Here is a 12921-nt window from a genome sequence, read left to right as displayed (position 1 = left end):
TACAAGTTTAAGAAGAGAAAAAACAAGCCACCTGCAATTGCCATATTCAGCTTTCTGGTGTCCAAAATAATTTCAGATAGATAATTTTGCTTGCTCTCCTATTTTTCCTCTTTTTTTGGGACCTTATCATCATATCCCTGCCCATATAATAATTTGAATTTCTCTCTTCTGCACATTTGCTAGGTGTTGTAGGAAAAAACAAGAAGATGACATATATTCTTAGGGTGATATAGGATAGAATGTCAGTATTTTTTCAGTGGTGTAAAGGAACAGCTCAAGGTTAAATCCAAAGCCGGATAAGAACAACACAAGCTAAACCCAATCCTATATATATCTTCTCCATACTGGTTTTTGGTTGTTATGTGCATGTCTTATTAGTGCAATCTTCAAGTGACAATCTAATGGTTGCTATTTATATATAGCACAGTACCAAATAAGGAAGGAGTAGTTACAAAACTGTTATGCGCGCAATTGTATAATTTGAACCGTTAATTACGCAGTTAGACTCTTGTTTGAATATGCGATTTATTATGATAGTATTCTTCATAACATAACATGTCATTGTCTCGCACCAGAGAATTATTCCTATATCAAATGTAAGTTTTACTTTAATTAGTGGAAGGACACATACATAGGAGGTATATTACTATACATAAACATAGAGCTCTAAAATATTCCCAATAGACTAACCAAAAGACAGATTATGATATATTAAACAAAAATCTTTAGACTCAACTTAGTTGGCTTCTTTTAAAGGGGAAATAGATACACCATTTAGTATAATATGGAGAAATTAACTTTTAGGTCTCTTAATTTGGAAGAAAAAAGAAAAAGAAAAAAAAAGTTAAACTTAAAGGCAGTAAATAGGTGGAAAATTAGTCAACGTTCCATGGTTCGAGAGTCTTTTGGCTCAGCATAGATGCCTCTTCAATCTCTGAGGCAAGATTCTTGCCCAAGCGGCGAAGCTTCTAAACCTCGTGCCACTCAATTATTTTAATAGCTCACCTCGACAAGCAATGGCAGATAATGTGCTTAATTTAATCATTTAGGATGATTGATTACATTAGCAAATCAAGTTTTATACTAATACGGCCATCGCTATATATATATATATATATATATATATATATATATATATATATATGTCTTGGCGCAATCATATGCACCACCAACCATGTCATCTTTTTTGTTTTTCTTTTCTTTGAATTGTGATGAGGCAAATGTCCCTTAGACCTTATTGAAAAGAAAAAAATGTTAAAAGAAATAAGAATTTCCACCAGTTCAAAATTAGAGGTGAAGAAGTTACACACATATATATATATATATATATATATATATAATCTTTTTAAAAACTTTAGGATAAAGATATGAATGGAAAATTTCATTAAGCAGACTAGATGAAATTGGTTTCTCAAGTTTTTGTCATCGAGTTATTTACATTAACATCTCATGAGTTTTTTTTCGTTTTCACAATACCTCTTGAATTATTATTATTTTTACATAAATCTAAAATTTTTAACTTTCTCTTCTCTCTGACAATGACATTTGAATTATAATCTTGTTTTCTTAGGGTGCCATCAGCCATGTGATATCCATTGAGAGAGTCAAGTAAGTGGATGTCATGGCAATCACCATACAAAAATAAAATAAGTGCTTGGCTTTTTAAATATAAATAAATAAATAAGTGGATGGCAATGATTTAGGTCAAAACAAATCAATCAAGGGTGCCACAAGACTACATCGGCAAATAGGCTCACTGGTTTTAGACCGTGCTTGGCTACACTTGAACAGACTACTGTTCCAGACAAAGAAACAAACACCCTGCAGGCTTTAACTTGTCAAATTTGGAGGAAATCAATAATAACATATGTTTCCCTAGAAACTAATTAATGCTTAGTTTGGTAATTAGTGAGATAATTACCCAACCCTAAGCAACAAGGAGACCCTCATTTTCCGAGAAAAATTTAATTTACACGAAAATTGTGATGAGAAAAAGAGTATTGAAGTTGGTGTCTGCTGTCTTCATTTCAACTTGAGCTTTGTGTCGTTTTTTGCATTGATTGTGCTTCACGCCCATATGCATATCCCACATTTCACTCTTGGCATTTTTTCTTGTCCTAGGGATGAAAGCAATCTATCACATAATGTTTTTTTTTAGTGGTAACAATTTTAAGATCTCAATCATGAATTGTTCTTCTTTATTACTAGAGAATCCCCATAAAAACAATGGATGATGGTTCTTTTTTTAATTATTATAAGAAATGTGTTCTTACGAAATTTTCAACAATTTAAATTAAAGAATTCACCTTTTTTAATAAAAGGACGATTAAGATGCACCCATATTTTTACTTATTATCAGACAATCAGACATGTTATATTGGGAAAAGTTGGCAACATGTACCTTGAAAATTTAGTAGTAATTTTATATTGGAGTGAGACACCATCTGCTTTCAAACGCATGGTAGTTCTCGTGTCATTGAAGTCTATTTAAGGCCACCTTAAATGGGAGCAGGATGTGATGGAGAAGAGGCTTATTTATACCGACTACCAACCACGGCCCATATCAATCAATCCATTCGGTGCATGGCTTGACAGCCATTTGCATTTAATTGGGCTTTTTCGACTTGACATAAAGAAACTTGTAAAGCTTTGTTCCATAAACACCCCCTGACACCAACAGAGCTCCAAACAGGAATTCGATTAGGACCATTACTCACGTGAATCGTGACTTTTCATTAAGTTCATGCAGAAAGATCATTGAAACCCTAAACACACTATGCTTGGTAAAGGAGAAAAAAGCAACCATGAAACTGGTTGGATAGGAAAGGAGTTACCTCTTTACCAAAAACAAAAGCCAAGAAAGAGGGGATAAATAATCTATGGGATCCCAAGTTCTTTTTTCCCAAGATTTTGAAAGGATTGGAACTTGGAAGATAGAAAAAACCAACATAATGAAAGTTAGGGTTTGTCAGTCATTATATGAAACAAAATGCTTGGAAAAACCAACATGATGAAACAAAAAGTTACAAAAAAGTAAAATTAGATTGTGGGATTTCTAATTTTACTTGGAAATATGGATGAAGAGATACATAGTGAACACATATTTTATTCAACTAGTAATATTTGGATTTTGGTAGCTTGATTGAAAAGGAAGAGAGGCTTCTCATATCTCTATCATTCTAGGAAAGGGCTATGTTCAATCGGGCCCAAGCTTCAGTGGCACCAATTAAGCTTTTAATCAATAGGTTTAGAGAAATTATAGGCATGAGTTAGGTCAATTGGCCAATAATAGTGTGTCTGCCTCTTTGCATCCGAGTTCAATCCGTCTCCTGACTTTGTCAACACCCACAAAAAAAGGGCTTAGCGAAACATGCCATTTGAGCAGTTGAAAATCTTCCAACTTCTACAGTTAGAATAGCAAACTGGGATGCCCGCACTTGTGATCTGTGTACCAGATATTGAGCCAAAGGACAGCCAAACACTTAATCCACAACCTGGTAGGGTTTTTAAGTTACAAGAGTCACTAATAATTGGAATTCAGCCTTCCTAAAGTGACTTAAAAAACCCCAAAATGTCCCAAAAGCAAAGATTAGAAATTAAACTTTCCAAGAGAAGTCAACTTAGGGGCAAGCCTTTAAGGAACAAGATTGGAGCAATGGCGTTTCTCAGATTGAAGAGAGGTGACCTGTCATGTCATTCCCCTTATCTTCCCTCTTCCTCATGGTTCCCACTATGTGCCACTTTTACATGTCAGTCTCACATTTTGATGCCCCAAATCAAAATGTTTCAACAATCTATTGGTCTTGAAAAGTGCCGAAAGGGATTCATATATATAATTGCCATATCCAGTTAGAAATTAGAGTACTTGGTTCCACACAAAGTTGAAGGGATGTTGTTTGTCTATGTTTTAGGATATACTAAAATTTAAGTTAGCACTGTTGGCCATGCTTTATTTGATCATTCCAGAGCTTTCCAACAAATTTACAAATTTACTTAAGCATCTTTTCTTTTTTAATTTCACAACTGTTGTTCTTGATATTTAAATTCAGACCTCCGTCGAGCGGGGTTACCACAATGGTTGTGGCCCTCCTCCTTCTCCCCTGCTTGGCATGATAACACCCATGATTTCTTTCCTTCCAATGTAAACAAAAAAATTCAGACCTACCTCTAACAAGTATATAGACCATAGTCAGTCACAAACTATAATACATTCAAGAGTGTAATATTCAGAACTCATTTTCACTCAATTTGTTTATTCAATTTTAACTCTGCTGGAAATACATGCTCTCTTAAATTCTACATTAACCATCATCTTCCATCTCTCTCACACAGCAATTTCAATATTGTAGCTGCATCATCAATGTAAGAATTGAATGTGGTCTACTTTGAGAAGGGTAAGTCAAATCTATCTGCTGAGGGAATCTTGATGCTAGTGGAAATACTTAAGATAGAAAGCAATCCATCATGACTCTGTCCAGCTCTCTCTCCCCTTAAATCCTCATTATGAACAATTAAATTGAATTCACTTGTTTGTAGCAATTTACAATTCTTGTGCCAAATATAAATTGTAACATCATTAAATCAAGAGTCTGTTTCATTAACTACTCATACACATAAAGTCAATCTTATCAGATCTTTTATTTATTTTTCTTTGATAGTGGGGAACATCTTTCATGATCGACTTTCTCTGGGCCAGAGAGAAGATATATAATATTATTGCCTCAACTGGAAATCTAACTTGGCTTTGATGGAATGGTTAGAGATAGAGAGGCACACAAGCAACTGTAATTGACACTCCAAAGCATAACCAAAGTTGGATCTTTGTGCCTTTTTGTTGTTTGGTGTGGTGATCTGGGTATAAATTGTTGTTACAAATAGAGTCAAGTGGGTCTTCATTATCGTGGCTTGTCCATCCCTATTTGATGGAGAAGAACTTATCTACACGGAAATATCACTATAGCGATATTTTAAATCAATCACATATTATTATGCGTTTTCACTTTCTCACTAATTTAAGATATTGTCATAGTAACATCCTCCTCGTTACATATAAATTCTTCTTATAACGATAATTTAATTCATTAACGTCTAATTAGTTTCAAAACCATCCTGAGTAAAGGAGTGTAAATTCTAGAAATATAACTTGGCAGAAAAGAAGAGGAGAAAAGGATGTCAGAGCAGGCCAGATGAGACAGAGAGAGATCGAAGGCCAACTTGCAAGTGTGATTATTAATAATAACCTAGAGGCAGCCAAATTATAATGAGCCTTGGAAAATGTAAGATGTCAGATATAGAGATTTCTATTCTCATCTCTCCTCCTCCATATAAAAAATCTTAAACGAACTGTCTTTCACCACCTCCAAACTCTTGTCTAATAATTATAATCCAAATCCCAATGCCTATCTTTCACCCCCCAACAATGCTCATTTCTTGAAACTTGGCCATTGTTTTGACCAACCCAACTTACAATCCTAGGGACAATACATCAAGTCTTCTTTTCCTTGAGCTCTTCTATCAAATCCTAAGTCCATTCTAATGAAAACTTACAATCAGCCACTTGCCATATTTAGGGCTGATTTTTGACGGATCGAATCGAAAATGGGAGATTCTAATTCCAATAAAAAAAATTTAGAATAAAAATCCTATTCCAATTTCGTTTCATAAAATTTTGAAATTTCACTATCCATTCTAACTTGGAATTTTCAGAATTTATGAAAAAATTTAGAATTTACATATTTTGATTTTTTTTTGGGAAAAATTTCGAAAACTAGTTGAAAATTATAAACATGCATAACCATTAAAAGATTAAAATTGACTTAAAATTAAAAACTCATATTATAAGCTTGAAAACTATTATATGCTAGTACTTATTAGATGTTGCTATCCTTTATAAAATCATTTGCCTATGTCTATTTAGTCATTAAATTATATTTAGTTCAACAAGAAATTAGATACATTCCAATTTTTATCACAATTTTCATTCCAATTCCAATCCGATGTCAAATCGAAAACTTTCATAACCAAATCGACTTTTCCAATCCAATCGATAACTTTCATAACCAAATCGACTTTTCCAATCCAACTTGCACCCTTAGCCATATTGCACCATTTTTCAACCACATCAGCCGGCAAATTCGACTCAAAACTAAAAGATAACCACACTTTAACTTATGTGTAGTAAAATTTCAGATGTGCCACTAAAATATGTTCTATCTGCTTAATTTTTTTTGTACTCTTTTTTTGGGTCAAAGATTATTTTGTACTCTAGGGAAGTGGCGAAAAAGAAGACGACAAAAGTGAAAAAGCAATATTCCATACGACTGAATCATGGAAAATCTTTCTTTACATTGCATGCACCACAATCTTACAAGACCTACATTAATGGCTTGAGGGAATCACATTGTCTTTTATATAAGGGATCTCAACATGATATTTGTAGTGGGAACTCCAATGCCATTGCACGTGCATCAGCTATCTAGTAGTCACGTGACTTGCGAGGAAAATGCAGCATTGTTGAACCAGACGACCTCACTGAGAAAACAGCATTCCAGATCTCAGTGAAAACTCTGATAATAATTCCATGGTTGCAAGGTGCGTTGAGCTGCAAGAAACAGTTGAGAAGCTCTCTGAGATCATCTTTTGCGTATATTTCGTTTTCCAGTATCATTTGGAGCATCGAGTGTCGAAAATCCAAGTAAGGATCGCCTGAGTCTTTCTCCACGGCCACACTCTCGTTGCCAATTCTCCCAAAACCTTGGACGGCTCTTGCGCTCTTTGGCTTGACCTCTGTGTCCAAAAATGGAGCATAGTCTGTGTTTGGAGAGAATGTGGTGACGTTGTTGTTGGCTTTGTAGACTTTGTTGCATGAGCTTGAAGATGAAGAGAAATTGTTATGGTGGTGGTACTTTTGTTTTTGGGTTGTGGTGGGTTTTGGCTTTGGATGGAATATGTGGAAGAGTTTTGGTTTTCTGCAGTTGCTGCAACCTATGTCCACTGTAACTTTGTTCAGGAGCTTTCTTCTGGTTGTAGGCATTGTGAGAGAGAGAGAGAGAGAGAGAGAGAGAGAAGGGTTGAGTTGCTGAAGGAGTGAGAGGGTGGTGTGTGAGGGAGTTGGGATGAGGGATTTGACTAATTTGGATTTGGGGGGGGAGGAGGGGTCTCTCTATAAAGTCTGCATGTGAACTCCTGAAGGGTCCCTACATGCTACCATGACTGTTCTGTCAGGTTATTTCAGGACAGCTTCATCTCCACCGCACAATTTGATGCCAAAAGAAGAATATCAAGATATGTCATTGATTTGCTGTCTCCCAGTCATCATGATCTTTGTCGATTATTAATTTTTTTATTAATATATAAGTGATAATCTAAATTATTTTAAATTAACCTAATTTATAAGGAGAGAGACACAAATTTGAGTGTAATAAATTACTATCCTAACCAACTGACTTAACCCATATCTGCAATAGTCACTGCTCATTTGCATAATTAATTGAACCATATCATACATATTCCTTATTAAGGTTGAATGCAGAGTTTAAATTCACAATCTAACAACGTAGCATTTTGAAACTATCTCGCTAATATATTTGTAAATGGGGTATAAATAGTTTTATTTTTAAAGGTACGCAGAAATACTAAAGTCTACAAGCAGGCAGCTTAAACCAATTTGTTGTCTCTAGACTAGTATAACTAACCAAGCAACAATTAAGTGTACTATACACTCTTTTATTGACTTATTATGCATCCCATTGCAAGTCTAATCTTTGCATTCTAAAGAGGAACTTGGTGGGCCGGGCCGGGTAATTACTGTGATGCTTTTTTATTCTTGATCAACTTTGCGACATGCTCGGCAACCCACAATGAACCGGCCTCAGTACAACAAAAACCATGATCAGTGAGGCCCTCTCTTTCAATTGATAGAGCAGCATCTGGAATCTGCTTGGAAATCTGGGACCACAGAAACACCAAGTAAACCCAGATAGTCAAATTGGAAAAATGCCAAAAGCAGAAGTAAAAGAATGGCCGAAACCAAATTGCAACACACTCAACTGCATGAAGAACACTACAATAAAAATTCCGAACCCAAATCAATTAAAAATTTAAGGAACTTATTAAATTACCTCTTCAAACATTTGCAGTGGACCCCAGTGATCATCAATGCCAAACAAAACTGCAATTTTGTGTTGATTTTCCCTCATGAATGCCCAATCTGGTGTTTCTGAAAGCTGACATTGAAGGCCAACGGTAAGCACAAGTATGTTTATCACAGTTCTTTCCTAGATGAACTATGCAGCAATTTTGGTGTTTGCTGAAGCTGAAGAGGCAATATTTGCAAGAGAATATCATACACTAACGTTACTTCCATTTATAAAACCACATGATGGCACTCTGTGGTGGTCAATCACTACAGTTATTTTCAATAATATTTGTAATCCATCAATTACAACTAACATCTTCAATTTACAAAAAGCAAGAGTTTTACCTTTCTGAATTCTGTCATTGCCATAAAGAGGACATTTCGCATGGTATGGTACTGCAAGTATACAAATGAAATGTTGATGGAAAAGATTCAAAACAAATGTGCGCATGTACGCACACACTCACGAAAAACACGGTTTGATAGTGGTAAAATAGTTAAATCAGTAGAACATTGGTAGAAGCTCCTTGATAATAAGAAATAGCGTGTGCAAGAAAAGAAAAGAAAAGGTTGATGACTTTTCGGAAAATATTATATGACCTAAGGAGCCAACTTCATCAATCTATTACAAGACAAACCTTTACCTTTACCAAGTGAGAGCAAACAGCGTCAACTGCAGTAGCTGACCAGAACTTCCCAAGGAATGTGGTCACAATTAACCTCAACAGTCGGATAGGCAACAAACCCACGAGCGCAACAATAAAGCTGAAGACCACACATAGAATACGGGACCTGAAACACACAATTCTGTGATTTTAATCTCTATCAATGCCTTATGTTAGATTGTCACCACTAATATGATTAAATGAGTTTATAGCAGAACCAACCATTATACATTAGGACCAAGTGAGAATTCCAAATAAAAGGTTAAAAACAATTCATTGACTGTCAGTTTTCTCAAGTGAAATCAACACAGCCTAACAGACACCAGCGCAAGTAGGCTTTAAATAAAATAATGCAACCAACAAGTACCAGCTAACAGGGAAAACATGCAGTATAATAACTGTCTATTCCATGTGGATGAAGCAGAGAAGAGAAGATGCCTCTAATGCATACGACATAATCAAAGGTATTGTCATTCATAACAAAGTAAGAATTTTACTCTGCAATCTTCCCAATAATATACTGCTTTCTGGATTGTGGGTTTAGCGCCAAAAATGGATATAGTCCGATACAATATTTCACCTACAATTCCGAAAACTATGTCAGCAAACAGGTTCTCCATAGTCAGAAACCTACGGGCGGTAGCATAACAAATGAGCAGTTAGCAAATGTTATCACCTTCTCTGGAGACCTCTTAAACATTTCGACAGATATATATGAACCAATGGAGTGCCCAACCTGCAGGAAAATAAATCTGTTTTTTATAAGAAAAAAAAATATAAATCAGAAACAAGAAATCCAATTTCACAATTTTCAAATTCTTTCCTGAAATCACCCTGTAGATAAGTTGGTGATCACAGCAATTATTGAGATCACCACCTGTAAAACGACTCAAGAACACAAAGACAACAATGGTATGCTGATAATTCTAGTTCAAAACCAGGAAATGCTGACAGATTTTCATCACCCAACATTGATTGAAGATGAAAATCACTCATATAGAATGATTATTAAATTCCTTTACTTGTTTTCTACATAGGAGAAACACAATATGGATAACACCAGCATGCAAAAACCAGAGGAAGAGAGGGCACTCCATCATAATTCTATTATGCAGAAACTTCAGAACATAGTTGCATGTGTTCATGAGAAGAAAAAATATATATTCTCCATAAACAGTCGAACCAAAAAAGAAACTAAACAAGAGAAAAGTTTGTGTACTGACACTGGGAAATGCTTTGTATATTGACACTTTAACAACAAGACACATGGAAGTAGTTCCATGCTTATGGGTAGTTAGTGTGTTAAGTAATATTTTATGTCTATTCACCGATAAATGTGATACAGCATTGCTGACAAGAATTGATAAAGAACTCAAATGCAAGAGATATCTAACTTGGCCCCACAATCGTAAGGTCATTTAGGAACAGATATTGCACTCATATGCCCCTCTTCTACACACAGCAGACATCACACTGAAAATAGAGGCACAAATTGGACATAGAAAATTATCCCACCAGTAATATAGGAACTTCATTATTTTGCAATTCCTGTTTGATGACGTCCATCTGCAAAAAACATGAATTTAATTGGAAGTCAGAACCATATTTGACACTCTAATATACTTTTTTGTTCTTTTGCCAGAGCCACTCTAATATAACTAATAAGTTTCAAAATAGAAAAATTAGTGTACATGTGCCTTTAGGAAAATACTGGAAATGGGGAAAATAGAATAGTGCTCTAATAGAAATCTATGAATAAAGGTCAGTTCTGGAAGTCAAAGTTGAATTTTGTAGTAATGCTTGGAATGAGATTAAAAATTATTTCAGAACCTCAATTCAGTAATTTGGGTATTGATTCCACAATTCTGTCATTATTGAGACGTTGCCCAGATACCAGCAGATCAATTAACAAGAAATTTGATTATGAAGGCAACAGCATTCAACATGCTTCACTCCATTATACAGGACATTAAACCACCAACTTGAAGATGTACAACAGATCTCAGTTCACCCTTATCCGGCCAACAATTTTCTCAGAAACAATACATCAAGCAGATTTTACCTTATGATTAATTTGTTCTTGTAATGAGAACAACCTTCCATGCTCCCAGCTCTACAAAGAAGAGAATATCGTATAAAAATCTTGACCATGCCACAAATCAATGAAGCAAAGTGTCAAACAAGAAATAATATACCGGATGCTTCTTACGCAAATATATATATGTGTGTGTGTGTGTGTTCTATATAATTTGTCAAACACAGCAAACCATTTCTTCGTATGAAGGACCATGAAAAGATCATGTATCTTATAATATTAATTGATAGGAAGTCATGAAAATAGTTCTCAAACTAAAACAAAAAGGAAAATCCTAGACTTGCAAGAACTTTACCACATATAATGAAAGGTAAAAATATAGACTTGCATGCATTATTAGTTGGTATTAACCTTACAACCGACCTTGAAATTATAATGTTTCAAATTCAGAAGCATCTGAACTTGAGGCCCATCAGATGCCCACCCAGCCTTTTATCCAAACCAAGCATATAGCATTCTGAGTTCTTCCTTTTAAAACTTAACTGATTCCTAGAACCATTGTTGTCAAACACATACAAACACTCCTGCTCAGTTTGCCTTAGATTTTGTCTCCAAGAAGAGGACAAAAAGACCTTGTTAGTGGCTTTTGGTTCATTACGTCTGTGATCTGTCCAAAGTTATTACCTTTAACGAAACAAACATCAAGTTGGTTCACCTAATGCACTCCAACTAATGAAGTACTTTCATTTACAGATACTTTGAAGCTCAGGAGACTGCAATAATTTCCAAGAATTGTCTGAAATGTAGTTTTTCATTTTCTTCGTCCTATAAGTTTTTAACATATTGCTAATTGGCCAAAAGAAACCTTACTAAAGCCACTCAGGAGGATTAGCCACACAAAACCAGGGTACACTTTAATTTATTTTCATGAAACTCCCGTAAGCTTTACAATGGACAGGAAACAGAACATAACCGTGATCAATTCTAAAGACTGATTGGCTGGTTGCAAAGGAAAGCAGAGTACAATACTGACAATCATAAGAAACAAAGGGCAAGAAGTGGAAATTTATGGAAAGTGTAATACCACTACGGCCTAACCTTGTATAAGCAAAATGTAATACCTTTTTTGTTTGAGATATATGCCCAACGGCTGATGATATGCACAAAATTGCAAAAATAATTAGCATAAATATTACAATTTCCAAAACAGTTAACCAAAACAATACAAAATAAACACCCAAGTCTTGCCTGTCACAGACGCAGTTCCACCCAGCAGCTCATATAGTGACTCCAAAAACTCTTTATAGAATAAAACAATACCTACAATACCAACAACCCAAATCACAATTCCCACAATTGAATGAGTCACAGAAAGAAAGACACACCTAAACACCCAAAAACACACAAACCCACCTGGATTTCCAGGGATAACTACAACATGCAATGTTGGATCGTCAGCTCGAATCTCCAGTATTTCAGTAGTGTAACTGAGCAAGACATCAAACAAAAAGAACCCATGTAAAAATAATCGCCATTATAACAGAGCATAAAGGATTTGAAGGCAAAAGCAAGCACCTTGACACATTGCATAAACGAAATGTTGCGCGCCTCTTCACTTGAATCACTTCACATTCTGAACTGTCCTGGCCCATTTCTCTGCTCGCACAATACAATCTACACCTTGCAAGTATATAACTATCAGAATATCAATGTATCATACTGCTGGCTAAGTACCTAACTCCCTAACTCTACGAAACTATGAAAGTTTGTACTTCCAGGTATCTTTCTAGCCCAGCTTCCTAAGTGGATAGGTAGCTATTTAATTTTAATGAAGTTAATGCTGCGAAGTACAGAGAGGTGAGGGAAATGGAAAAATACCTTGACCGGGAAGAGACTGAGAAGGGTCGGGCAATGGAAGGAAAGAGCCGGAGGAGCATTTCTCTGTATTTCGGTATTTTGTTGTTTACTTATATGCTTTGGAAGTTTTTAATTATTATTTGTTTCTTTTTTTTTTGGGTCAAATGTAATTTCAACATAATCTCTTTTACTTTATGACATCTTCCAAAATTGCACAACATGTTAAA

At 35.2% G+C, this 12921-nt stretch overlaps 2 protein-coding genes across 4 annotated transcripts; both read right to left on the bottom strand.

Moving 5' to 3' along the window:
* Nucleotides 1–6255: 6255 nt before the first annotated feature.
* LOC117635595 (transcription repressor OFP6-like) lies at nucleotides 6256–7169 on the bottom strand. Its single transcript, XM_034369919.1, has one exon. The coding sequence runs from the start codon at nucleotides 7031–7033 to the stop codon at nucleotides 6476–6478; it is 558 nt and encodes a 185-aa protein (XP_034225810.1). The 5' UTR covers nucleotides 7034–7169; the 3' UTR covers nucleotides 6256–6475.
* A 426-nt stretch (nucleotides 7170–7595) lies between these two features.
* Nucleotides 7596–12789, bottom strand: LOC117634579 (lipid droplet-associated hydrolase). 3 transcript variants are annotated; one of them, XM_034368740.1, is made up of 13 exons: nucleotides 12716–12789; nucleotides 12413–12511; nucleotides 12251–12324; nucleotides 12086–12157; nucleotides 11959–11987; nucleotides 10865–10915; nucleotides 10318–10368; nucleotides 9479–9538; nucleotides 9300–9382; nucleotides 8782–8929; nucleotides 8483–8533; nucleotides 8121–8225; nucleotides 7596–7947 (listed from the first exon to the last, which is right to left on the bottom strand). In XM_034368740.1, exons 1-13 carry the CDS (start codon nucleotides 12772–12774, stop codon nucleotides 7804–7806), a joined length of 1026 nt encoding a protein of 341 aa, XP_034224631.1. In that variant the 5' UTR covers nucleotides 12775–12789; the 3' UTR covers nucleotides 7596–7803. The 3 variants fall into 3 exon arrangements, with proteins under 3 accessions (XP_034224631.1, XP_034224630.1, XP_034224633.1); XM_034368739.1 differs by having other exon boundaries at nucleotides 12413–12532; nucleotides 12716–12774; XM_034368742.1 differs by having other exon boundaries at nucleotides 12413–12517; nucleotides 12716–12772.
* Between the last annotated feature and the right edge of the window lie 132 nt (nucleotides 12790–12921).

The sequence above is a fragment of the Prunus dulcis genome, chromosome 7 (genome assembly GCF_902201215.1).
Source record: "Prunus dulcis chromosome 7, ALMONDv2, whole genome shotgun sequence".
Taxonomy (NCBI): Eukaryota; Viridiplantae; Streptophyta; class Magnoliopsida; order Rosales; family Rosaceae; genus Prunus; species Prunus dulcis.
Note: the sequence above shows the minus strand (reverse complement) of the source record. Positions and strands in the feature narration are given on the sequence as shown.